This window comes from Barbus barbus, assembly GCF_936440315.1.
Source record: "Barbus barbus genome assembly, chromosome: 3".
Lineage (NCBI taxonomy): Eukaryota > Metazoa > Chordata > Actinopteri > Cypriniformes > Cyprinidae > Barbus > Barbus barbus.
The window spans coordinates 30,388,064-30,413,559 of NC_136731.1; the positions used below are offsets into that span (position 1 = coordinate 30,388,064).

General features: G+C 37.6%; 4 protein-coding genes across 8 annotated transcripts in view; 2 read left to right on the forward strand and 2 right to left on the reverse strand.

The window, feature by feature from the left end:
• The window catches only part of LOC306855362 (trinucleotide repeat-containing gene 6A protein-like), a 29,662-nt gene extending 19,015 nt beyond the window's left edge, over positions 1 to 10,647 (forward strand). For 2 of the 5 annotated variants that reach the window (XM_079394012.1, XM_079394013.1), the window contains 11 exons: positions 2,071 to 2,208; positions 2,303 to 2,368; positions 2,459 to 2,897; positions 3,977 to 4,114; positions 4,528 to 4,689; positions 4,837 to 4,977; positions 5,483 to 5,590; positions 5,677 to 5,886; positions 5,991 to 6,058; positions 8,240 to 8,379; positions 9,373 to 10,647. In XM_079394012.1, coding sequence (XP_079250138.1) covers positions 2,071 to 2,208; positions 2,303 to 2,368; positions 2,459 to 2,897; positions 3,977 to 4,114; positions 4,528 to 4,689; positions 4,837 to 4,977; positions 5,483 to 5,590; positions 5,677 to 5,886; positions 5,991 to 6,058; positions 8,240 to 8,379; positions 9,373 to 9,724 — 1,962 coding nt within the window. In that variant the 3' untranslated portion in view covers positions 9,725 to 10,647. The remainder of the gene's footprint in view (positions 1 to 2,070; positions 2,209 to 2,302; positions 2,369 to 2,458; positions 2,898 to 3,976; positions 4,115 to 4,527; positions 4,690 to 4,836; positions 4,978 to 5,482; positions 5,591 to 5,676; positions 5,887 to 5,990; positions 6,059 to 8,239; positions 8,380 to 9,372) is intronic. The other 3 variants (XM_079394015.1, XM_079394016.1, XM_079394014.1) reach the window with 2 other exon arrangements.
• A 3,431-nt stretch (positions 10,648 to 14,078) lies between these two features.
• On the reverse strand, positions 14,079 to 17,093 carry LOC306855392 (acyl carrier protein, mitochondrial-like). The gene is made up of 5 exons (XM_079394088.1): positions 16,695 to 17,093; positions 15,875 to 15,997; positions 15,285 to 15,372; positions 15,069 to 15,174; positions 14,079 to 14,964 (listed from the first exon to the last, which is right to left on the reverse strand). The coding sequence occupies exons 1-4, from the start codon at positions 16,863 to 16,865 to the stop codon at positions 15,083 to 15,085; spliced, it is 474 nt and encodes a 157-aa protein (XP_079250214.1). The 5' UTR covers positions 16,866 to 17,093; the 3' UTR covers positions 14,079 to 14,964; positions 15,069 to 15,082.
• Positions 16,893 to 21,018, forward strand: rpusd1 (RNA pseudouridine synthase domain containing 1). The gene is made up of 6 exons (XM_079394060.1): positions 16,893 to 17,623; positions 17,702 to 17,919; positions 18,032 to 18,155; positions 18,241 to 18,343; positions 19,049 to 19,150; positions 19,231 to 21,018. Exons 1-6 carry the CDS (start codon positions 17,621 to 17,623, stop codon positions 19,599 to 19,601), a joined length of 921 nt encoding a protein of 306 aa, XP_079250186.1. The 5' UTR covers positions 16,893 to 17,620; the 3' UTR covers positions 19,602 to 21,018.
• Positions 20,732 to 22,597, reverse strand: LOC306855389 (dynactin subunit 5-like). Its single transcript, XM_079394084.1, has 6 exons — positions 22,476 to 22,597; positions 22,162 to 22,230; positions 21,966 to 22,084; positions 21,764 to 21,875; positions 21,569 to 21,671; positions 20,732 to 21,452 (listed from the first exon to the last, which is right to left on the reverse strand). Exons 1-6 carry the CDS (start codon positions 22,521 to 22,523, stop codon positions 21,355 to 21,357), a joined length of 549 nt encoding a protein of 182 aa, XP_079250210.1. The 5' UTR covers positions 22,524 to 22,597; the 3' UTR covers positions 20,732 to 21,354.
• Positions 22,598 to 25,496: the final 2,899 nt, after the last annotated feature.

Consider the following 25,496-nt stretch of genomic DNA (forward strand, 5'->3'; position numbering starts at 1 on the left):
AAGTGTAAACTTGTAGAAATATGTACTCAAGTAAAAGTAATAGTCTGAATAGTTACTTGAGTAAGAGTAAAAAAGGATAAAAAAACTACTCAAGTAGTTAGTTACTAGTCACTTTGGATCATATAGGTACTGAATATAGTCTATTTTTATTTAGATATATAGATATTTAGATGCAATTTACACACACAAACACACACACACACACATATATATATATATATATATATATATATATACACACACACACACACACACATGCACACTGTCGTTGAAAGGATTTTTTTTTTAATGTAATTTATTTCAGTGATGCAAATCTTAATTTTTATTAGCCTTTACGCCAGTCTTCAGTGTCACATAATCCTTCAGAAATCATTCCAATATGTTGATTTATTATCAATAATATTGCTGTTCTTTTAACCTTCTACTCATAAAAAAAAAATCCTTAACAAAATGTCACAGGTTCCAAAAAAAACTGCAAATCCCTGTTGAAAAAACCAGCATATGCTGTTATAGGTATGTTTTGAAGCATGGGATGCTGGTTTGAGCTGGTTTAATGGTCCGACCAGCTTAAGACCAGCACATGACCAACATAAACCAGCATCCCAGCTTCAAAACATACCTAACTAGCATATGCTGTTTTTTTTCAACAACACTGATAATAAATCAATATATTAGAATGATTGCTGAAGGATCATATGACTCTGAAAACTGGAGTAACAGCTGATAAAGATTCAGATTTGCATCACTGAATTAAATTATATTTTAAAGTATATTAATTGTTATTAATGAATTATTAATTATGTATTATTTATATATGTAGGCTATATAACCTCTGACACGGAGAAGAGAGAAATCTCCTCACAAGACCGCTACAGAACATCTGAACATAACGAAATAAATGCATATGATGGATCTTCTTCCGTCTGTTCCGCAAAATGTAAACAAATGTGGCCTTTATTTATGCAAGCGTAAATATTGTGAAAATATCAATATTAATTGTCTAAGCAAAGGCATTCCTCCTGGAAATTACGCGGGTTTGGCGGGTGTTCATTTCATACTCTGTGACAGCTTATTTAATGAATAAATTCTGGATTGTATTTAATGTATAAGGTACATTTATAACTAACTGGTAATGTCATAGTGGTATCGTGTAGTCAGTGCAATCGAATCTATACCTGTGGAACCGACAGCACTGTTCATCTAATAAAGATCTTCATAGCAAACCATAGTCTTTTCAGATTTGCTTTCACCTGACTGTAGATCCAAAGCCACGTCTTCATCGCTCTTGATGTTCTTAAACTTTCTGTTATCTGAGAGAGAACCGCTTCAGACGACACTGAACGAATAATTCAAACTGATTCACAAACCGATTCACTGGTTTGCCAACAGGTTTGTTCGAGCCTTCGAACAGAATTGACTCAAAAGAATGAATCATTCGCGAATGGGCATCGTTCATTGCCCAGAGAAAAGTAGATGGCGCGTTTGGAATAAACCGAAGCATTTTTAACTTTATTACGTATTGCAATAAGATAAAGTAACGAGAGGAGCGTCACCCACAGTAACGAAGTAAAAGTACCGTTTTTTCACTAAAAATGTACTTGAGTAAGAGTAAAATTACCCATTTTTAAATATACTCTAAAAGTATTAGTTACCCAAAAAATTTACTCAAGTAAATGTAACGAAAGTAAATGTAACTCGTTACTACCCACCTCTGGTGCACGTTTAGCAAACAGGACCCGTGCAGAACTCTGCTTTAAACCGCTTTGCTTGAGAGATGCGCCATTTACAGGTATTTCCCTAAACCGCCACACAGATCATATATTTTTCAGCCAAGAGGTGAGAACTTAATGATTATGAAAACGTTTATTTATTTTTGTTAATTATTTTATTTCAGTTAGTTTTTCAATAACTGTTGTTAGTTTCGTTTTAGTTTTTCAAATATTTTGATATTTTTATTTTATTTCAGTTTACGAAATAGTTTTTTCATCAAGCGTTTTCGTCTTAGTTTTAGTTTTCGTTTACGAAAATAACCTTGTTTATAACAAATGTGTATTTTTATACCCCCCCCAGGTCCCACCACCCCTGTTGAAGTACTCTCCCAATAATGGAGGTCTGAACCCTCTGTTTGGCCCACAGCAGGTGGCTATGCTGAACCAGCTGTCCCAGCTCAACCAACTGTCTCAGCTTTCTCAGATTAATCAGTTACAGGTATTGATCTTGTTGCTAGTACCAACCTAGAAGCGATAAGTTAACTCCTTCCCTGTCATACTTAAAACTTACACTCCCCTCCCCCCCGTCCCAGCGTCTCCTTTTGCAGCAAAAAGCGCAAAGCCAGAGGGCCATGCCTGTTAACAGCCGCCAGGAACAGGTTTGTGATCTCTTAGACCCATTTCTGTGTTCCGTTTCCTTCTGTCTTGGCTTGTCTGACGTGACATTTTCCATTTGTGATGATGTGTAGGGTCGTGGTCTGGGTCCGTCCCAGCAGATGATCCAGCCTCCCCGCCATCTCGATCCCTCCCTGATGAAGCAGCAGACTTCCCCTCAGCCACCCTCGCTGCACCAGCCCAGCCTCAAATCCTATATGGATAACTTCATGCCCCCCAATGCCTCTGACCTGCAGAAAGAACAAAGTTCCCTGAGCTCGTTCAGTAATTTCCCTTTAGGTGGGTGTCCTCCCCATCTTAATGTAGGCCAGACTGACTCTTTGTTGCACCAAGCTGCCAAGCCCAACACAATGTTTGCCTCTGACATGTCAGGTTATCAGCCAGCTGGCATTAGTCAAAGTCATAGCCTCCTAGCCCCACCTCTGAGCAATGGCCACATGGCGCCAGGCTCTCCCATCAACCCTCGGGTAGGAAAGAACTTCTGTCCTGACAGCAGCTCTCTGCCAGCAAGAGGTGAATACAGTCTATCTATTTTGTTGTCCCCAGCAAAATTTCCTCTTGCATTTTGTATTTGAGGGAAAAGAAAACAGTGCTATGTCTCAAAACCTTTTGAGTTCATACCCTTATTATTTGGAAATCCAATGTTTGGCTGGCATATGTATGGTGCTTCTACTCATAATTTCTGCCGCTTGACGATAATAAGGTTGTTTTTCTTTGTGTGCGCTTGTCTCCCCTTCCATATGTATTCCCATGTTTTATTGTGCACTCAGTCATTTTTTGTTGGTTGCGGTGTTGAGACTGCCATAAGCCCCTTTCACACTGCATGTTGGTCCCGGAAAATTGCCGGAGTGCCTTCTGTGTGAATGCAAACACGTCCCGGGATTGATTCCGGGACCGATCCCGGGTTGGGGACCTAGTAACATTGCCGGGTTCAGTCCCGGAACGAGCTCTGTGTAAACAAAAGCCAGAACCAATGCCGTAAAGGCTGATGACGCGCGTTATCATGCAACTATTTTACTGGGTGTTTTGAAGGCAGATACACATTCACACAATGAAAAATGTGTAAACTGCAATGAAGCAGCGATCGGAGCTCCTCACTATCCGCGCTGAAGCTGAAATCGTTCACCAGTTTAGTGATATGGTGCGCGGCACATTATACACGTCACGTGTCTTTACGGGATCTTTACGGGTTGTGTGTGAAAGCACACACAGATTCCGGGAAAATCACTGGTAGTGTGAATGAACCAAAATCAAACAATCCCGGGATGATTCCCGGAACACATTACCCGTGTATTTTCCGGATTCTCTGTGTGAAAGAGGCTATAGTGGCATGGACATTGTGTTGATTTGTGATGCTGTCTCCAAAATAAATTATTTAGAAGTACTCTTTATCAAGCCTTTAATGAGAAAAAATACTGAGTGCGCTCTGATTTAAAATCGATAGAATTGATGAAATGATCTTTTTGTTATTCTTGCTGCTGATGTTAATTCCTGGATACCAGAAACATTGTTAACCTCATTTTCTGGCAGAATGTGTTCTTTCTTGGTTTTAAATTTTTTTTTTTTTATTATTATTTGTTGTATTCCTCTAGGTTTGAACTCAAACTTGAATGTAAGCAACCTCGACATTGGCAGTGTTGGTTTTAAGGAGCCACAGTCCCGTCTGAAGAAGTGGACTGCCATGGACATTTCCGTTAACTCGCCACTTGATCAAAACCCCAGCAAATCTGGTACATCTCCCCTTTTTTTAATTCCTTTTTTGGTAATCAGTCTTGGGGCTACACAGTAAATATTAAATTATTATAACAATTGTGATAAATTGACACATTGATTAATTGTTAATTATATTTGTTTATTTATTGCTGATATTTATTAAGAGTGTGAAGTTGACTGTTTAGGCAGCATTGATTATCTGATATATAAAACAGCAGTCAGTTAGTGTGAGTTTTGGATGCCATGCCATGCAGTTGACCTACGCAAAAAAAAAAAAAAATTCTATTTAACAATAAATACAATATCAAAGGAAATAAACACCAGTATTTTTGTCATAATTGTGCAGCCCTAATCTTCTCAACAAAAAATGTTTTTCATATGCAGTCTTGAAAGTGTGCAAAAGTGTCTGATGGATATGATTTTACTATAGGTGCTATAACATCTGGCCTGAGGCTTGAAGACTCACCCTTTGGTCCATATGACTTCATCAATGCCAGTAACGCTCCCATCAGTCCTCCTGGCTCTGTGGGAGATGGCTGGCCCAGCCGTGCCAAATCACCTCATGGTTCCACCAATGTCAACTGGCCTCCAGGTTCAGTCCCATTCACTTCATAAATGCTTTACTTGTTCCAATCAAATCTTGCATTGAAACAAAATATTACAGAGTAGCTCCAACCTGATCGAGCATGTCGCTGTGCCATTGTAGCATAAATGACACTGTGTCTTGTTTGTTTGGCAGAGTTCCGTCCTGGTGAGCCCTGGAAAGGATATCCAAACATTGATCCTGAAACTGACCCATTTGTCACTCCTGGCAGTGTGATTAATAATCTCTCCATTAATACAGTCCGGGATGTTGATCACCTCAGGGACAGGAACAATGGTAAGAAATCTGTTAAACCGGGTATATCAGTATACATTGCTGTTCAAAAGTGTTTTTTTTCCAGCAAGGATGCATCAAATTGATAAAATGAAAAGGCTTTTAAATTAATAAATAAATGCTGTTCTTTTGAACTTTGTATTAATCAAAGAGTCCTGGAAAAATAATTGCTGTTTCCAAAAAAAAAACATTTAGTGGACAAAATCAGCATATTAGAATGATTTCTGAATGATTATGTGACATTCAGCTTTGCCATCACAGGATTAAATTAAATTTTAAATGTATTAAAATAGAGAAGTTACATTTCAATTGTAATTCATTTTCACAGTATTACTATTATTACTGTATTTTTGATTAAATAAATGCAGACCTCTTTCAAAAAGAGATTTCTTTCAAAGACATTACAACAAAAATCTTACTGACCCCATCTGTTTAAATTGTTGTGTAATTTGCAGATTTGTATGTATTTGTGTTTCCGTCAAACAAATAATTTTTTCTGTTTTTCCAGGGCCATGCTCATCACTTAACACCACGCTGCCTTCAAATAGTGCCTGGACATCCATTCGTGCCTCCAACCACAATAGTTCCCTCAGCAGTACAGCACAAAGCACTTCAGGTTGGTGGGCAGCTATTTCGGTGTAGCCACACAGGCTTGTCACCCTCAAACACTCCTTTTAATTTGATCTTTTTTCTTTGCTGCAGCCAGAAACAGTGACTCCAAATGGCCTCCTGGTACAGTCACCAACACCTCTTTGGCTCATGAGCTGTGGAAGGTTCCTCTCCCCTCAAAAGGTATCTCTGCTCCGTCCCGCCCCCCGCCTGGCCTGACTGGCCAGAAACATCCCTCATCTTGGGACAACAGCTCTCTGAGACTGGCAGGCTGGGGTAGCTCTGAATCCAGATTCAACTCTGGTTAGTCCATTATATTCCCTTTAACCTACAACTCTATAAATAAATAGTGTAAATGATGTTGCATTTAAAGAAACGAGAGAGACTTTTAATGATCTTGTCTGCAGGTTCCAGCTGGGGTGACAGCAGCTCAGGGAGAACTAATTGGCTTGTTCTCAAAAACCTCACACCTCAGGTAAGATGTTTAATGATTTGGAATGTACTGACTCCTTTTAGCAGGTCAAGCATATTTACGTTTCCTGATTTGTGCATCATTTTAGCAGAAAACACATTGAAAATGTACTAAAACTATTTATCAGCACACTATTTAGCAATTTAGGGTTTTATGAATCACCAGACCTGCCAACCTGTACGCATTTTGCGTATCAGGCACGTATTTTGACCTCAAAGTACGCAGGTATGATTTGTCATTTTAAACTACGCAAAAACCTGATGACGCCTTTGTGCACGCACAAAGCAATCAAGCAACAGCAATGAAAGAGGACTTTGACCAATCAGAGCGCTGGGTTCATTCCCCCATCTAGCAAGTGGGATGATTGACAAATGCGTTGACCTATCATTAAAAAGAGACTGCAAATAGACAGCAAAACAAAATCCCGCTCTGTCTCGTAACTTTACTCCCGCCGTCTGATTTCTTAAAAGAGTACAGTACATACTGTACTTGCAACCAAGGTAAACGGGTTGTGGTGGATGTGGAAAGTTAAAGTATTGAGTTGAGTTAACTTAATCCTCTGGAGTCGATGTGATCACGTTAAAATTCTAGACGAACTGAATAGAATAAAAGCGCACATTCATATTCAGTCAGATCTGCTGCAGTTTATTTGTTCATATAGCTGCACTCACTGAACAGCGTCCTAATATTAGGGCTTTTAGTCCAAAAAAGTGCACGTACTTGGATAAATACTGATATATTTGCACTAGAGCTTCGCCCGTGTCTAATAAACCTTTAAAAAAAGTCTTAACATTCAAATCTGCGTTCGCGCAGCTACTGACACGGAGCAGACAGTTACCATGTTTGGGTAACGGCTTCACAAACAGTATACAGTAATACACAGTATTATTTCTGTATTACAGTCATTCATATTATCACAGAAATACTGGGATCAAAGTTAATAGTTCAGATATAAACACTGTTTATGGTAGCGATCAAAATAGACCTTTTGAAAGTTAACTGGCGCTTCAAATAACGTTTGTGTCGATTGCATTGTTTCGGCACTAGGTGGCTAAAAGTGACTTAAAATGTGTTTCTGATTGAATCAAGAGATTCGTTCAAAAACGCTGATTCATCCAGTAAAGAAACAAGTGAAGTATTTATGAGTGAGACATTAAATCATTCCTTCAAACCTCTTTTTCATAATTTTAATATTAACTAAATATTTGAAATACATATTAATTTAAATATTTAATAATTTGTTCAAATTAAACACTTTTAAATAGCAGCAATAATATTTTGTCACACATTATCTTGTTTCGTGGGAGAATCGTGATCTCTGTTTGAGACAAAAAAAATTGTGATTCTCAATTTATCCAGAATCGTGCAGCTGTGTATAGCTGAGTGCAGACCTTTGGGAAATATTTAACATGAATAACATTATCCTAACACTGCATAATTTTCAAGCTAGTTTGCCTATTCACCAGGCATTTAAGTTGGCAAAGTAGTGTAAAGTTATGTGCTCGGTGACAGAAAAGTGTGTGTGTGTTCATGCCTTGCAGCTAAAAAAAAAAACATGACATCAGATGAGGACACTGACAGGGGGAGAGAGCAGCAGACCTAAAAAGAAACCAAAAAGAGTCCATGCTCCACAGCAGTTCCTCACAAAATATCAGGATATGATATATGCCATACCCCCCCCCCCCCCCCCCCCCCCCCCAAATTTCAAAGGTCGGCAGGTCTGAATCACCTGTAATTACTAATATAGATAATCTATACTTTTTTAATACAAGTTAGTCAGAAAAACAAAGGGATAGTTGTGAAAAAAAGAAAATTCTGTCATTAATTACCCTCATGTCATTCCAAACCTGCAAGACGTTCATCTTCATAACACAAATTAAGATACTTTTGATGAAATCCTAGAGCTTTCTGACCCTCCATAGACAGCAACACAACTGAAACGTTCAAGTTGCCCAGAAAGGTAGTAAAGACATCATTAAAGTAGTCCATGCGACATCAGTGGTTCAACCCTAATTTTATGAAGCTACGAAAGTTTATAATTCTCAATGGCCAACTCTCAATAATTATTTTGTAATTGATGGATGTTATTAAACAAAATGGTCCATTTAGAAACCGACATTGTTTTATATATAAAGCTACTGCAGAATAATTTCTTGGGTTACAAGTCAAGTCTGTGTTTTACAGATTGATGGCTCCACCTTGCGAACTCTGTGCATGCAGCACGGTCCACTGATCACATTCCATCTGAACCTTCCCCATGGCAATGCTGTCGTCTGCTACAGCTCTAAGGAGGAGGCAGCAAAAGCCCAGAAGTCACTGCACATGTAAGTCCAGATTTTTTGTTATCGTTGGGTTTTTTTTGTTTTTTTCCAATGTGGATGAGCGTCTCGCTGCAGCCCACAAGATCCAGGGGGCGTGGTTGGATCCAGATCCAACTCCTCCCACCTTACATTTACCTAAACCTACCCATCTCCACCCCCTGATCCCTAAACCCACCCCATCTCCACCCCTAAACCTGTCCATCTCCACCCCTAAACCTACCAATATGATGTCACACTTGGATGTGGGCGGGGTTGGATGTCCACCGCAGGATGCAGCGAGCCCTACTTGCCAATGTGGATAAAGAGCAGAAATGTTACTACTAAAGCTAATAATTATGAAGCTGTTTAAGAGGATATTAGTGTAAGTCAGCTATAAATAACTTGATCACTTCTGGAATAACTAGATTTATCATGAATGGTTTTAATTATAGTAAATTACAGTAAAGTTTTAGACTGCAAGTTCATTTTTTTCTTCTTGAGATGCTTGATTACTATTTTGATGTTTGATACAATCATATATATAATTTGAGGGTTTTATGTATTTTAGAGCTTGGCATAGCTAGAAAAATGTTCATTCTAAAAATGCAAGCGTCCAGCCCCGTTTGAGAACCAATGCATTAGGGTGATATGCATAATTCAGTTTTATCATGTACTCAGATTCTTAGAAATCAAATATTCTGGATGTACTGATCAACATTTTTAATTAAGAGTTTTGTTTGGAATAACTCCATGTTCTATTAATACAATAGTATCCTTAGTTATTACTTTAAGGGACTTGACCGAATCATTTCATAAACACAGCACTTTTTCTTTCCATTACAAAAATGTTAATGCTTGTTAAATGAATGGTGTATCAGCCTGCTTTCTCTTTCGATCAAAACCCTGAAATAATGTGCAAAGCCGTTTCCAGATTTCCGAAACCCCATACTGAAGTTCACAAAAACTTGTATGTGAGTGAGGCACCATACTGATGAAGGTTCTGCTCTTCCTCCTCAGGTGTGTTTTAGGGAACACTACTATTCTTGCAGAGTTTGCTAGTGAAGAGGAAATTAATCGTTTCTTTGCACAAGGTCAGTCAATGACTGCCTCTCCCAGCTGGCAGACGCTGGGCTCTTCTCAGAACCGGATCGGATCCATCGAGGGTTCTCACCCCTTCCCAAACCGCACTGATCCACATCACTGGAACGGCAGCGGGCTGTCAGGAGCTGGCAGCGGAGACCTGCACGGCTCGTCACTCTGGGGCGTTCCCAATTACTCCACAAGCCTGTGGGGCAGCCCCAGTGGTGGTGAAGGGGTCAACAGTCCCTCCCCCATCAGCTCCTTCCTTCCTGTTGGGGAGTCCATGTAGTGCATCTTTCACCTGACTTAAAAACAAACAAAAAATGACAAAAAAAAAACATACAAACCCGTGACCTCAATGTGGAAATAGTTAATCATAATCATATGACCATATATATATATTATATATGAAAAAAAATCTAATGGCACTAGTTAGACTTTCTTCACTTACAAAAAGAAAAAAAAAACAATGCGGGGTCACCCTGTGGAAACAAGTTACGTTTTTTTCTGCACATATGTCCACTTTGTTTTAGCCCAAAACATATCAGTTTGAATACTTGAATTATGCAGGCCAATTCTATAATGTGAAAGGATGTATTTACACTTCCAGGTAGTGCTCTTCATACAGAAAAAAGCTTCAGTCGAGCTCATCTGTTTATTCATCATGTTTATTTGAATTCCAATTCTTTTTGTTTTGTTTTTAGTATTTGCATTTTGTTTGCTGACAATGTTGGAGTTTGAGCTTTTTTAACTTTGCACTGAATGTGGTTTTTCTCAGTATAATCTGCAATATAGAGGGAGCCGACAGTTCCAGTGTAGTTGTTTACTCAAGGATGTTCTTAAAGTGTGCGCTCTACTATGCCTTGATGTACGCCTACCTTATTGTGGTATTGTGGAGTTCGAGATCAAGATATAGATGCTGACTTAGGATTATTTGATGATATTACAGAAATAAGTATTGCACCAATTTTGTTTTAAAACTAAAGAATTTAGCTCTGCAGTCTAAAAAACTGTAGCCACAGCTGTGACTTGCAAACCCGACCTGCAAGCCAGGGGGAACAGCACTTTCAAAATAGGCTTTCCATTTTGTTTTGGAGGCATCACATTGTGCCCTCTTGTTTACAAAACTTTTTGAGGGGGAAAGTATGGTCATTCTTCCTTTTTATTTTAAATGGAGAAAAAAAAATGCATAAAGAATTTAAAAAATCTTACAAAAATTATAAAAAAAAAAAAATACAAAAAAAAACTTTAAAAAAAAAAAACTTTAAAAAAAAATCTTGAGGATGATGATGAAGCTTTTTATCTCTGGGAATACTGATCAGTGTTTGGCCATGTCATTGGTTATTTTATCTATTCCTCTTGTCTGCTAAATAACCAGCATGGTTCTCAGGAAATATAGCCAGTTTTCCCCCATAGAAACTCCTTGTAGGAAAATCCAACTTTTAGCACTGAAACTACTTATAGCTCTGTAAGTTTTTCTCTGCCAAATAACTGCTCTAAGCTGGAGACATTCTACATACTGCTTTTCAAATATGCTGTCTTTTTATTAACGAGTGGATATGGTTTGCTGAATCACTATCTAGTCCTTCTTCCCTTTTTCCCACTGAGTGGCTCAATGTTTTTCGCTTTGTGACTGTCGAAGTAACTGTCAAATGTCATAAGAAAAAGCAGAAGTCTGTAACTATGCATACTGTAGCCAATGACTCGGCCTACAGAATTGCTTTTTCTTTGTCTGAAGTAATGTTTTATGCGTTTCAGTAATTTGCATATACATTGTTTGATTTTATATATATATATATTTCTCATATATTCCTCATCGCCAGAGCTGGTGTTAAAGAAAATCTTGTTTGGTTATTTTAACAGTGCAAAAGTCGTCCACATTTCATTGCCTTGATTTAAATGGTGTCCGAAGATGCAACAAGTCAAGTGGCTTTTAACTGTTTACAAATAGAAAATGATTGTAACGTGTACAGTTTGGTTGTTAATCTGAAGTTCCTTACAATATTAATAAATCAATGTTTTGGCTGCTCATTACAATTTTATTTTCATTTAATTAAATTTTTTTTTCTCTCCCTCTTTCCCTCCCCTTTTTTCCCCTTCCTCAAAGCTGGTTTGTCATTGAAAATGGCTTACCTCTGTACTTGTGGCCAAGGAAGGCTGGATTAGAGGTGAATGTAATCTATTGCTGGTAGTTTATATAATGTGCGTAGATTTACAGACTATTTATCTTTTATCGTACTATATTTTAGGTGCACAATTTCTGAGATGCTTCAAGAGCGAGAGGGAGAGAAAGATGTCAGCATTAGGCTAAGCCATGGACCGTAATATTTGTTTAAGCTGTTTAAGTTTTTTTTCTCCATTTTGTTTTATTTGAGAAGTAGAAATTGCATGCGTGGTGTGTTAACTTATCCATATTTAATGACTCTTCGTACAAAACCCTGAGTATTACTCTCACTTTATGGTTGCGTGCCAGTATTGAACCATTTTAAGTAACTGCTTTACCAAATATACTTCAATCAAAGGATTTGTTTACTTAATTCCAGACCTGGCTTATCTTTGTTTGTTGGAAAAATTTTAAGTGGAGCATTGGAGAGAAACTTCATAACGAAAGCCGAAAATTAGTTTTTGGAATTGCACTTGGTGTACATAGTGAACTAGAAAAGCTTGTACTGTATTTGTGTTCTGGAGGAAGAGTGTAGCTTTTGGAGACTGGACGGCATGGACAGAGGACTTTGCCTTTTGTTTGTCATTTTATTGTGCGTCTGTGCCTGTGTGCTTGAGTGGTCTGCTCCATTCCTGTGCATCAGGAGCACAAGTATTCTCCTCTTGTTTAGGGGGCGTATAACTGCAGGTATCGCTGATGGTTTTGCCGTAACTTTGTTTACTCCCTCGATGTGGATCGCTCAATCTTTTGTGCTTTAGTTACATGCTCGTATGCGTTCGGGGTAGCATTAGTCCTTTCTGGGAGTGCTACGCTGAGCTTTACCAATGGTTCTGAATGGGTTCTTCCCTGCTAGTTTCCCCGTTCTTCGAGGCTTTTTACTTTCGGAAGTGTAGGGAAAAGCCATTGGCACCCAGTTTATTTCCTATTTTAATAGTTTTTTTGTTTTTGTTTTGCCTTTGTCCCACTCCCCTCTTTTCCTCAATTTTGTTTTATGTATGTGCAGCTTTTTGGTGTTAGACAGAACTGTCATGCTGAGACATTATGATAATTCACTGTCATGCCAAATTATCAAGCAGGGGGAGGAAAGGGACTTGTTCTTTTGTAAAAGCTGGACAATGTATATGCTTCAAATGTCACTTGCAAAATGGATGTTTTGAGGATATTCATGAGCAATGTACAATCCCCATTTTTATAGCCAGGTTGAACGTAGAGGAAAACGAAAAAGTGACTTGGCCTGACATTCTACTTTTGTACTGAAAATGTTATTCTTTTCTGATTTATCCTGTGAGCAAATATACCCTTGTCTTTTAAATGGTTCCTACTGTTGAACAATGTGCTAAGGCAATTGACTTAAACTGTGAGTATTGCTGTCATGTCATTATAAACCCGAAAAGCTTTAGTAAAACCAGCACAAGAAACGGATGAACGAGAGCTTAAATCGAAACTTCCACCATGGGTAAATTCTAAGAGAGTCTATGCAGTGTAGGGTGAGGCTTCCACGTCTGTGTCTTTGCTTACTAAAATCCTGGCCGTGGTAGCGGCGGGATTTAAAAATACGATTCCTGTAATGTGCCATGATTGAAATGATTTCTTTAACTTTTTGTCACACACAAATTGGCCAGTTGTAGCAAATGAAGGGTTGCATTAACATTTCCTTTTTCACAGCGCTCCTCACAGAACGGGCTGTGGAATAGCAAATTCTCAACTCCAACATTTCTTCTAGTGGTCTGTCAAGAAAGTTTGCTCACATGTAACCTATATGCACACTGCTTCGGTAGACTGTTTGAAAATGAATAGAAATAAACATCAATAAGATAACTTAAATGAGCAGGAAGTTCTTTTCAGCGTCTTCCTGGGGTCATCTTAGAATTTTAACTTGGGGAACTGCACTTTTTGAAGGACAATCCTAATTTGTATTGGTAACAATTGACACAAGGTTTAGTCTAGTAATACATGGTAGATACTCAAATGTGTAGTGATGAATGTTTCCTGTAATGCTGTTTTATTTTTTTTCTTCTCTGTTGCTTGGTTTTTAATTTTAGTACCCTTAAGTGCATATGTAACGAGGTAGAGGTAATAGAGTAGTTTTTAGGTCTTTTGTTGGCTGTACTTGTAGACTGATAATAACTGTTTGTAAAGTCCTGATCTTGACATCGGAATACAAAGCTGTATAACTTGGGTACAACCCGCAATAAAGCCTAACAGTGATATGGTGTGCAATGGTGGTTTTTTTTCTTTAATATACTTTTACTGCAAGTGAATTGCCAAGATTCAAAATATTTACATGGAGTACACCCAACTAATTTGCTTAGTATCATGGTTTATGGAGAGTTCTGTATGGAAATGTTTAAGAATCTCATTTTGATTACCATAAATGTTTTACCTACTGGTATGTAGAGCACTTCTACATCCAAAAACATAAACAGTGCTTTTAAAAGAGGTTTAAAATGTTTGTTTACATGACACAGACTCCAGTCATACAGTGGCTATAAAAAGTTTTATTCTACATTAATTAGGGATCATTAAAATTGCTTTAGTTCAAAAATCCTGCCATTATTGGTCGTTGCAGAATAATTCATGGGTGACACTTTCAAATGTGGTGCTTTTATAGTGTTATTATAAACAAACTTTTGTGAGATGCCACATGCCATTATATAATCTTAAGACCAGTGAAATATTAAATGACCTAATACACCGTCAACGCCACAGTGTCATTTCTGTGCCAGCAGCAGCACCAAAAAATACTTTTCAAATAGGTTTGAATGTTTTCAGTCATGGAAAACCTAAAAAATTTCATTTGTTTCAATTTAGTAATGCTAGAAATAGTTGAACAAACTGGTACACATCAGTCTAAATGAATCTTTAGTGAATTTTTTTAAACTTTATCTAGTAAGCAAACCGTCTTGGAAACAATTAAAAAATTGTGGCAAATCTGCCTCAGTATGTCAGGCTGCCCAGTGAGGTTTGGAAAGTTCCACACCTTTTAAAATCATCCTACGATTTACTTACACTTATGCATTTTAAACTGGTGAAAGGAAGCAGTATTTTGTTGAGAATATTGCACAGCACTGACCAGCACTGACCTTGAATTTCAGTTGCAGTAACACTGCCCATACACTAGAGACATCACAATGAGGCTTCACTTGGGGTATCATGACAAACCAAATTACAATTTAGTCTTGGCTTTATTTTCAGCTCAAGTTCCCAAGAGTTTATAGCGGCATTTTCATTAAATACAACAGTACACGACAAGGCAGTTGACTCCATAAGCAAGAGACAGAAGAAAATGGTATGACAGAAACTGGACACTGTGTGGATGCAGCCGGTCCACATCCATATTGTTTAATACAGAGTCAATACACTACCTGCAAAAAAAAAAAAAGGAAATGTGAGACTAAGATAAAATTAGCAAGCATGCAAAGGTAACCTACAATCTTAAGCATTACCTCAAAAGACAGGATGCACATACCATATAGCATTCTTCTATTCATACACGTCTTTTTTATCTGCAATGAACTTTATGATCTCCGCAGGAGTCATAAGCTTCTCGGCCTCTGCATCTGGGATCTCAAATCCTGTGGATTGAACAATAATGTGTTTGAGCGCCACAATTCAAATTAAATGTTTAGTAGGTATATCACAGGTATGAAATGCTTTAATGGTACAGGAACAAACCCACACTAACCAAACTCATCTTCCATAGCCATTATAATCTCCACCTGGTCCAAGCTGTCCAGCCCCAGATCTTTCATGAAATGAGACGATGTTAGCAGCTTGAGAAGGAAAAAAGTATCAGAGATTGATGCTAGGAGTATGTATTATACAGTATCTCAATCTAATAAAGCAGCTCGCCTAACTACAAAAACTACATTTAACTACATTAGTTCAACTAAAAGTACTTCTAAAGCATTTATTAATCTTAATTTAAACATTTATACTTAATATATTATGAAAATAAAAAGTCGTATCTGTTAATTTAATGGACCCGAGTGAACATGAACTAACAATGAACAGTTGTATTTTTATTAAGGTTATCAAAAATTAATAAATGCTGTAACAAATGTAATGCTCATTGCTAGTTAATGCATTAAATAATGGAAAAATGTTGTAACGTGTTAAGAAATGTATTAAAATATGGTGGCTAGGCAAGCAGTTTCCAGTTAACACAGAAATTGCATATCATTGTCCTTCAAATTTCAGTATTTGGAGATTATCGTATGCAAAACGACCTATGTAATGTTACGGTGCAGGGGGTAAGTATGAAGTATCTCTCACCTTCTCTGGATTGATCTTGTCATACAGCTTAAGGACATACATGATACGCTCTTCGATGTTCTCTAAAGTGAGGGGTGGAAGATCCCCGTAGTGCCGACACTGATGAACAGAAGGGCTTAAAATCTGGAGACATTCAAACATTTATTCACTTAGCAGATGCTTGACTTAAAATGACTTACAGATGAGGAACATAAGCAATTCATCCCAGAGCCAACAATATTCACTGCACACAATACCAGCTTTATTAGACAAAAGAGAATTAGATAAGCATGTTTTTTTAAGCAAATGAAGAGATAATTCACGCAAAATTGTCTTTATTATTATTACTTTCCCTCAGTAACAAACGAAAGATGTTTACTTCAGTTGCATCTCTTCCATGCAGTCAAATGAAGTGGCTGTCATTCTGCCCAACATCTTTTGTGTCCCACAGAAGGACTTCAGTCAATCAGGTTTGGGACGTCCCGATGACAGAATTGTTATTAACAGTGAACTTTAACAGTATCACTTTAATAATAGCTACAGTAAAAGACGCAGCAACCGTGCAGATACACACACAGTCATCGTATGTATAAACTATTAGCGTTTTATTAAGTTAACTGATCATCAGTTATTTAAAGTCTTGCAGGTCACACCTTGAAAACAGTAATAATTGACGTGGCTGATGTATGTTGTGAATGCACACGAAATCTAACTTTAACTTTGTAGGGCTCTCAGCTGTCATGTACGAATAGATTTGTCGGAAAGACACAGGTAGGTCACAGAGCAATCCAGCAGCACTAGTAGGCCGCACAGACAAACATCCCCTCTGCAGAAAGCTCACCCGCACTGGTTGAGTCCACCACGTCCGCTGGCTGCATGACAGGACAGAGAGCGGCCGCTGCTTTGAGACAAGGGGCGCGCAGGCGGATCTGGTGAGCACGCTGCCATGATTTAACCTTGTAGCGACGCGAGCGACGGAGCGCATACAGTATGCAAGCGCGCGGAACGCCATGTCTGTAAATTTCTAGCCCCACAATTCACTGCGACAAACTGGACATAAATTTGACATGCGCGTGCGCAATTTGTCAGGGCAAGTCAGGCTGTTTTCGGTTCTTTTGAACAGTTCGTTCAAAACTGAAGGAATCAAGTTGATTGAAAAGATCCGAATTAAACGAATGGTTCACTCACGAATCATGCATTACTACTAAAAGAACGTTTCTACGAGTCGGTTCTTCCGAACAGTTTGTTTCAAAGAATCGGCTCGAAAATGGAACCGACTCGAAAGAACGAAATAGAGAAACGTTCGACTATTTTACTCTTTTATTTTATATATTATTTCTTAAAGTTATATTTAACTGATTCCTTTTGAATTAGACCATTTAATTATTCGGCATTTAATAAGACCATTTAATTATGAAATAATCGTGCCAAATATTTGAACTAATGAGGCTTTTATTTTGAAACTATTATGTCTGCCAGTTACGCACGGTATCTTAGAGAAATGGTCTATCAAAGAAAATGTATTTAATCTACGCTGTTAGCTAGAAACGAAAAGCAGTCAATGTAATAACTTTTTGCACGACCATTGAATAAAATGTGTGCGATCTAATACTTCCTTTAAAGGAGAAGGTTTGCTCTGCGAAGAGGAACGATAAACAAGATTTGATGTAAATAATTCGCAACCAGCATGCTGCACAACAACAGGAGTCAATAACATTACAAGTACAGCGGTAACAAGACAATCAGCATGTGCCAACTGTGCCTTTAATGGTCAGTCTTTATTAGTCATTATATATTATTTAAATGTGTTTCAAATACTGTCACTAAACTTCTTGATGCTCTACACAGAACAACACTGGTCTTGTTTTGCACGAGAAGGGGAACATGGAGCCTGCGAGCCTGGAGAGCTTGTGTGTTTTGTACCACAGCGCAAACTATATAGTGGTGAACAAACACTGGGATATTCGTATTGACAGTAAGATGTGGTATGAAAAACAGACTGTCCAGAGTCAGCTGAAGCATCGCTTCCCAGAGCTTGCAGATCCTGGCACCTACTACGGCTTCAGGTCTTTTTCTCAGGGTTTCTGTTACTCTGCTATGTGCTGAGACAAACAATAATTTAAAGAAGCACATGCATCTTTACTGTAGTTCATTCATATGTATTCTGATATTCTGCAGGTTTTGCCATCAACTGGATTTCTCTACCAGTGGTGCTTTGTGTGTAGCACTGAACAAGGCAGCAGCAGGACAAGTGTACCGCTGTTTTAAGGACAGACTTGTTACCAAAGCTTATCTCGCTCTGGTACGTAACATTCAGACATTTAATGGATGTAAAAAAAAAAGTTTTTTCATAAAAAAAATATAGGCCATTAATATTTCCTGTGCAGGTCCGTGGCACTGTGGCTGAGGAAAAAATGACCCTGGACTTTGCGATCGGCAAGAACACAACAGAGGGCAAAACCCATATGATGTGTACTGAAGGAACAGAAGGTCAGAATCTCTTGCTGTAAATTAAACTCAAATGTTAAAAATAGTTCACCAAAAAAAATCACCCTCAGGCCATTTGGAAAAATTTTGCTCACCATTGGATACTCTGCAGTGAATGGGTGCCGTCAGAATGAGAGTCCAAATCAAATAAAAATGTCACAATAATCTACAAGTAATCCACAGAACTCCAGGCCATCAATTAATGCCTTGTGAAGTGAAAAGCTTTGAGCAACAAATCCATTATTAAGGCGGCTTAACTTTAAACAGTAATAAGTAATAGTATGAGATATTTGTTTAAAACTATTCTGGATTGTTTTTGCATGAAAACTGTGCTATATTGCTCTCCTGATTCAGACATAAATTTTTCCACTGGAGAAAGCAATATTATGGCTAGAGCCATCATATTTTAGCTGGTAGATAAAAATGTCTTTTTCATAGATTTGTTTCTTACAAACACAGCTTTTCGTTTCACAAGATGTTAATTGATGGACTGGAGTCACTTTTTATCAGCTGTTTGGACTCTGACGGCACCCATTCACTGCAGAGGATCAAGTGATATAATGCTATTATATATTATAATATAATTTTATTTAAAAATTAATACATCTACATCTTGTATAGCCTTAGGGTGAGTACGTTTTCATTTTTGGATGAACTAGAAACTAGTAGGAATTCTTTCATGCATCAATTTTATATTGTGTGTGGTAGGTTGTGAGAATCCTAAGCCCTGCCAAACAGAGCTGACAGTTTTAGAGTATGGAGAATATGACGGAGATCCAGTCACAAAAGTGCTTCTGCAGCCTCTGACAGGTACAGTATCATCAACAATAGACAAAATGTAGATGAAACAGTGTCAAATGGAAAAAGTCTAAATATCAAACACCCTGTAGGACGGACGCACCAGCTCCGAGTTCACTGCAGTGCCATTGGTCACCCCATAGTGGGAGACTATACTTACAGTCTCCGCACAGACAATGCTCCGTATCGCATGATGCTGCACGCCTACTTCTTGCACATCCCACTAGAGAATGAACCCATCCACGTCACAGCCCCAGATCCCTTTGTACCCACCCTCGACTCCAAATGGGCACCACAAAGATGTGTGAATGTTCTGGAGGACCTACTGAAGAATATTTTGACAAAACCACAAACTGAAATCCAAGAAGAACCAGAGCCAGTGCGCAGGAGAAGCAGCCCAGTGGAGAGTGAGGAGCAGCAGGCACAGTGTCAGCAGTGGTTATGTGAATGGAATCTGGACTGAGGAACCCTTATGCTGTTTTACCAGTACAATACTGAAGCTACACTGCAGTGTCCCCAGCTCTATAGAGTACTCTTTTCTTTAAATGGTTGTGGGTAGCTAGCACTTCTCAATAACAGTACAGAGTAAGAACAGAAGGCATAAAGGAGTTTTGGCTGATCTTTGTATGAAGGAGAGCACTGTGTGCCATAGTGTACATTACAGAGACCCCCCATGCTTTTGTCAATTTACACTACTATTCAAACGTTTGGGTCGGTAAGATTTACAGTTTTTTTTTTTTTTTAAAGAATGCTTTTATATGATCCAAAATACAGTAAAAACGGTAATATTTTAAAGAACTGTATTCCATTTGAATACATTTTAAAATATAACTAATTACTGAATACATACATTTATTGCTGAATAAAATTAATTAAAAAAAGAAAATCTTACTGACTCAGACTCAATTTGAACAGTATTATACCTAATTTGAACAAAAAATATCAAAAGAAGCATAGCATGTCATTAGAGTGCCGAGGGGAAGAACTTTTAAAAAATCCTCCCAATCAAGTATCTTTATCTTTTTCAAATGCAAGTATGCTATGTGTACATGTGGTATTTGTTCATTGTATGAATGCGTAACTATTGTTTTAGCTTTTGTGCTTTTAAAGCAATAGAGATTTTAAATATTTTTTTTATGATTTCTTATTCTTTTATTTATTATTACTTTTATGTTTTGATCAGTTTTGTTGCAGTCCAGAAGGTGTCGAGACTTGCCTGTTTCCACTACATAAACAGGCAAGTTACAGTATGAAAGGTCTTCTTGATTTCCGTACTTAATGTGAATCATGTTTATAGAAATGAATTGCTTCATATAGACTGAACAATCCCTACCTCAAAAACTAAAACTGTTGCTTACCAAATGAAATTCAAGTATGTAATTGAATGAATCTATCTACGGAGTATTTTTGCATGTCATCCTGTTCCTTACGCTGTTAGATAATATTTGTAAGACATCTACTGTTGTTCAGCAAATGTTTACAGGCAAAATCCATTTAAATAGGAATTCACGTGATCAAGATTTTCAGCTGAGGATGAAAAATGTCTTCATGCAGAATCACACATGGATTCACTGTTTTGACCAACAGAAAGCTCCTCGATTTGAAAGAGATCTTTATGTGAGCTGTGCTTCATACGCATGTTCTACACTATCAACAATAGAAAATAATTCTTTTTTTGCCCACCAAAATTTCAAAAGGAGCATATTGTTTGATAAAAACCCCCAAAACACACTGTGATCATTTAAAATGGGTTAAAAAAAAATGTCTTTTGGTAAAAAAAGCATTTATTACCATCTGTAATCTGTCTATACAAACAAAAAATGGTTAGTCTTGCAGAAATGGTAAAGTTTAATAAATAAAGGCCCTTCAGTCTAACAGCTAATCACTGTGTTTTCTTAGCCACGCCAATAGGACTGCAATGTACCCTGACATTATATGAAACGCTAACAGAAATCTAAAAATACTGACATGAAAATTGGTGTTTGCATACAAGTCAAATATTTTATCATTTCATATTCTATGTTAACATAGCCATGATAGCAAGGGATTTTTAGCAAGTGGATACAACTGTGAACAAATCTGGTAGTGGTATTTCTTTGTTGTTCAAGATTTACAACTGTAACTTAGTGCTAAAGAGATGATTGGGGAATATTAGTCCACATTGGTTCCTTTGGTCCCAGAATGAAAGTGAGCAAGACGCAAACTAAAGTTCAGTCCTAGATCTGGCTGAGAGGGAGGAATTTCTGGTAGTAACTCTTGGTAACATCAATCATCAGTTCCTGTGAACATTCAGGGAGCTCTCCTGAAAATAGACCTGAAATATAGAACAAACAAAAAAATAGCTTAGGCTCTGTTTATATTCACAGAATGATACTACAAAATATACAACACTTACAGTAAATAAAAAATAATATATCTGAAGGTGCCAACCTGGACAGCCAGAGAATACTGTAAACGGAGGAACCACCGTCTCTGGGGGAAGGACCGTATTATCCAGTATCTTACAACAGTCCTTCAAGACACAGCGCCGACCCTGAATAAAAACAAAACAAACATGCATGCAATTAAGCACCACCAGGTAAAAATGTTGAATAATGGGAGGATAGAGACGAAGGAGCTACTTACAATAACACAGTTCTTGCCAATGTGGACGTATGATCCTATCTGAGCAGCATTAACAACACAGTCCTCCTCTATGAACACATGATCCCCAATATGCAAGGGGAAGAAAGCCACGCTGATGTACACAGAACAAGACAAGTTAAATCATACAAACAGTATCAGTGAGAAAACAGATGTTTTACATGAAACCAGCAGCACTGCTCACCCTTTGCTGAATTTCTTGAACGGAGGTCTGATCACACTCCGACTTTTAATGACACAGTGGCGCCCGACTCTGACATTAGCGAGGTCTCCTCTGATGATACAGTCATTCATCACGATAGTCTGAAAGAAGAGGCCATTTCACATAGTTAACACATAGCTGGGGAAAATTGCAAGACGAAATACATACATAAACTCACCTTTCCATTGAGAACAATGTTTTGACTGCCACAAAGAACTGATTGTCTGCTGACTTTGTTGCCTGATGCCTAACGTAGAGAAATCAAATGTTTACGTTACCATCACATGACGGTCTGGGCTGATGTGAGCGTTTGATAAACACCGTGTGCAAAAGATACAGACGTTTACTGACTAACTTAGTAGGTTATGACAGATTAACACTTGTGCTGGGGAATCAGCTTTGTTTATAATGCAATACACATTCGGTTTGCAGAAATATACTAGCATTACTATTACTTATTACTAGCATCCGCTTTATTTTATATTAACATACCGTTTCGATGTATTCAGCCTTGTTGTATAATATTTCACACAGCTCCATCTCTGCACAATTATTGTTGTTTTGCTGGCGACCCGCTTCAGACGACCAGCAGCTGTCAACCGCTCCCTCGCGATTTCCGCTTCCGGTTAGTACCAAGACATCACTTTTAGAACGTAGTACAAGATGACACGAGAACATTTTTAAATTATTTTGGATATAACTTCATTGCATATACACAGATATTTTAACGAAAAAAATATATATGCATGACAACAACAACCATAGAACAGAAATGCAATAAAGTTAGTCTCTGTTCATTTACCATTTCAGTTTTTAATTGAGTGTGTATGCGTTTTATGCTTTGGGTTTGAATGTATTACGAATCAAATATGATTTATGCATGAAGTCGTGTTATTTTTTTTACATGCACGTTTGTGTAACCTGCTAAATCCTATTTAACCGCGCGATGGCGCTGCTGTCCCGCAGGACGGAGGAGGTATTATTTTGAAAAGTGCCTCATTAATCCACAGAGCTCTGTGCTCGTGGGCTCAAATCTCACCCACAATGCTGATGAGTTTTTTTCCCCGTCTGTAAAAAAGTTTACGTCGAAATAATGTTAAAGTTTACTGTGCAAAAGTTAGTGTAGTATGCAAATAGCCTAAAAGCTAAAAAGATTCGCCATAAATAATAGTAAGATATGGACTTTGAACAAAGACTATAGAGTAGGCTACCCTTAAAGTGACTTTGCTGTGAATTTAGCTTGCACTATAAACTAATTAGTCCAAAAAAAATAAAAAATTCCATTTGTTTTTTTAAGCACAAAATTCTGTCCAGTCCAAGCGCCTCTGCAGCAGGCCGATTTCTGTTTACTCGTGAGCTGGGAACAATACACAGCCCCCTCACCTTGACTGAAATGTTCAAGCGAATGCAGTGTAGTGTTGTGTAAGATGGTCCTGTAATCCCTCGCTGTACACATCTGCCAGTTTATAGTTATACAATCCCGCAGATCAGTTATCACAATACCATGGCTGAGGTCACTTTGACATTGTATTGACTAGTTATTCAACTATATACACAGCTATAGGCTACACTGTGTGCCCCTACAACCAACATCCCTCCTCGTGGTCCGTTGCCCTTCATGTATCTTTAACAGAAACAGTTAACTGTAAAATCTATTTTTATTAGACCAGGCAGAGAAATGTGTAGATGATTGGCTGCTGGCGTCTGTGTGAGAGGATTTGAGTCTTGCCCATTTGTCTTTATCAATAGATTTACACCAGGAAAACATATCCAGCATCTGAACTCAAGAAACAGTTTATATGCCTCCAAGCACTGAGGAGATGCCTTTATCTCCTTGTATATCTGCTGAAGGGATCTTTTTTATGTTCACACAAGCAAGACTTCACTGTTTTCATCACCAAATGTGGTATTTTATTCTGTCTTGTCCAGAGATCACTGCCTCTATCGTATTTGTCAGCAGGGCTCTTTAAATAAGATCAACTATTTTCATACTTTTCTGAATCATGCTTCTCTTAGCAGTGAAGTTCTCACCACTAGCTGAGCTAAAAATAGTACACTGTGTCTAGAGAATGTGCTTTTAGGTACTTTGTGTGTGTGCGTGTGTAAATGCACAGTATAAGATATGTGGAGTCTTGCCATCATTGTATAGTCATCACTGCAGCGGCCAGGGTTTCACGAGGGCTTTATATAATAGATACAGCCTCCATGTCTGTGGGCGATGGACACGCTATCTATCTGTTGAGAAGAGCCAGTGGAGCCAAAGTCAGGACTGTATTAAGTGTGTCGAGATGATTTGTTCAGGTTGTGCTTAAAGAGAAAAGGAAAATTGGAGGCACTGTTACCTTGTCTCCTTTCTCTCTGTCCTTTAAATGTTATATCTTTCTCTCCTGATGCGGAGTGTGGTTTTGTCTCTGTTGAGTGGTTATGTAATGCTTCCTGTTTTGGGAAAATGCTATCTAATGCCATCCTCCCTGCAACTGGATCATATGTATTGAGTCATATAATTACTTTGGTATAATGGCCATTTGAAACAGATGGTTGGCAAGACATGCTGTGTGCAGTAAATATATAAACAATATGTTCAAAAGTCAATGCGATTATTTTTTTAGAGCAAGTCTCTTATTCTCACCAAAGCTCCATTTTGCCAAAATACAATAAGTACAGTAAATACACTAACAATTATATTATTGTTATAATATTGTGAAATATTTATTACAATTTAAATTTCCTGTTTTCTATTTAAATATATTTAAAAAAATATATAAAAATATAATTTATTCCAGTGTTGCAAAGCTGAATTTTCAGCATCATAACTCCACTCTTCAGTGTCACATAATCCTTCAGAAATCCTTCTAATATGCTGATTTCCTGCTCAAGAAACATTTCTTATTATTATCAATGTTGAAAACAGTTGTGCTGCTTAATATGTTTCTGGAAACTGTGACATTATTTTCATTATTCTTTGATGAACAGAAAGTTAAAAAGGACAGTATTTATTTGAAATAGAAATCTTTTGTAAAATTATTAACATCTTTTCTGTCACTTTGGATTAAATTAATGAATCCTTGCTGACCCCAAACTTTTGAATGGTATTATATAAACAAATTTTGTATTTGTAGCATATTTAAAATCTCAGTTATAGCTCAAACATGAATTCTGAGCTCATTTGCTGTATCATCTGGTATATGTTTCCTTGTTCACACATAAAATAAATCATTTTTTTTAGCAACACAATCAACTAATCTGACTAATTTATTCATAAAATCTATAACTAATACAGAGTTTAGCTGTGAATAAATGAACAGATAGAATGACAATACACTGGAATATTTAAACAATTATTTAGAAACATTTTGTGGTAAAAGGGAATGCAGGTGTCAAATGCATGTTTATTTTGACAGGTATGATGTTGGTGTGTTCTGAATTTAAATTTTTAAATGTCAACTACTCATGTTTGTGCAATATTACACCTTCTATTAAAAGAGCACTGAGAAAATGACCCTGACCCTGACC

Coding starts and splice junctions, on each gene's coding strand:
- rpusd1 (XM_079394060.1), top strand. Junction 18,344..19,048: donor GTGTACTGAAGGAACAGAAG/GTCAGAATCTCT, acceptor TGTGTGTGGTAG/GTTGTGAGAATCCTAAGCCC. Junction 19,151..19,230: donor GCTTCTGCAGCCTCTGACAG/GTACAGTATCAT, acceptor AACACCCTGTAG/GACGGACGCACCAGCTCCGA.
- LOC306855392 (XM_079394088.1), bottom strand. CDS start 16,865: ATGGCGTTCCGCGCGCTTGCATACTGTATGCGCTCCGTCGCTCGCGTC. Junction 15,998..16,694: donor GGTGGACTCAACCAGTGCGG/GTGAGCTTTCTG, acceptor GAATGTCTCCAG/ATTTTAAGCCCTTCTGTTCA. Junction 15,175..15,284: donor GGCTATGGAAGATGAGTTTG/GTTAGTGTGGGT, acceptor TTCAATCCACAG/GATTTGAGATCCCAGATGCA.
- LOC306855389 (XM_079394084.1), bottom strand. CDS start 22,523: ATGGAGCTGTGTGAAATATTATACAACAAGGCTGAATACATCGAAACG. Junction 21,876..21,965: donor TTCAAGAAATTCAGCAAAGG/GTGAGCAGTGCT, acceptor TGTGTACATCAG/CGTGGCTTTCTTCCCCTTGC. Junction 21,453..21,568: donor AGTATTCTCTGGCTGTCCAG/GTTGGCACCTTC, acceptor TCTATATTTCAG/GTCTATTTTCAGGAGAGCTC.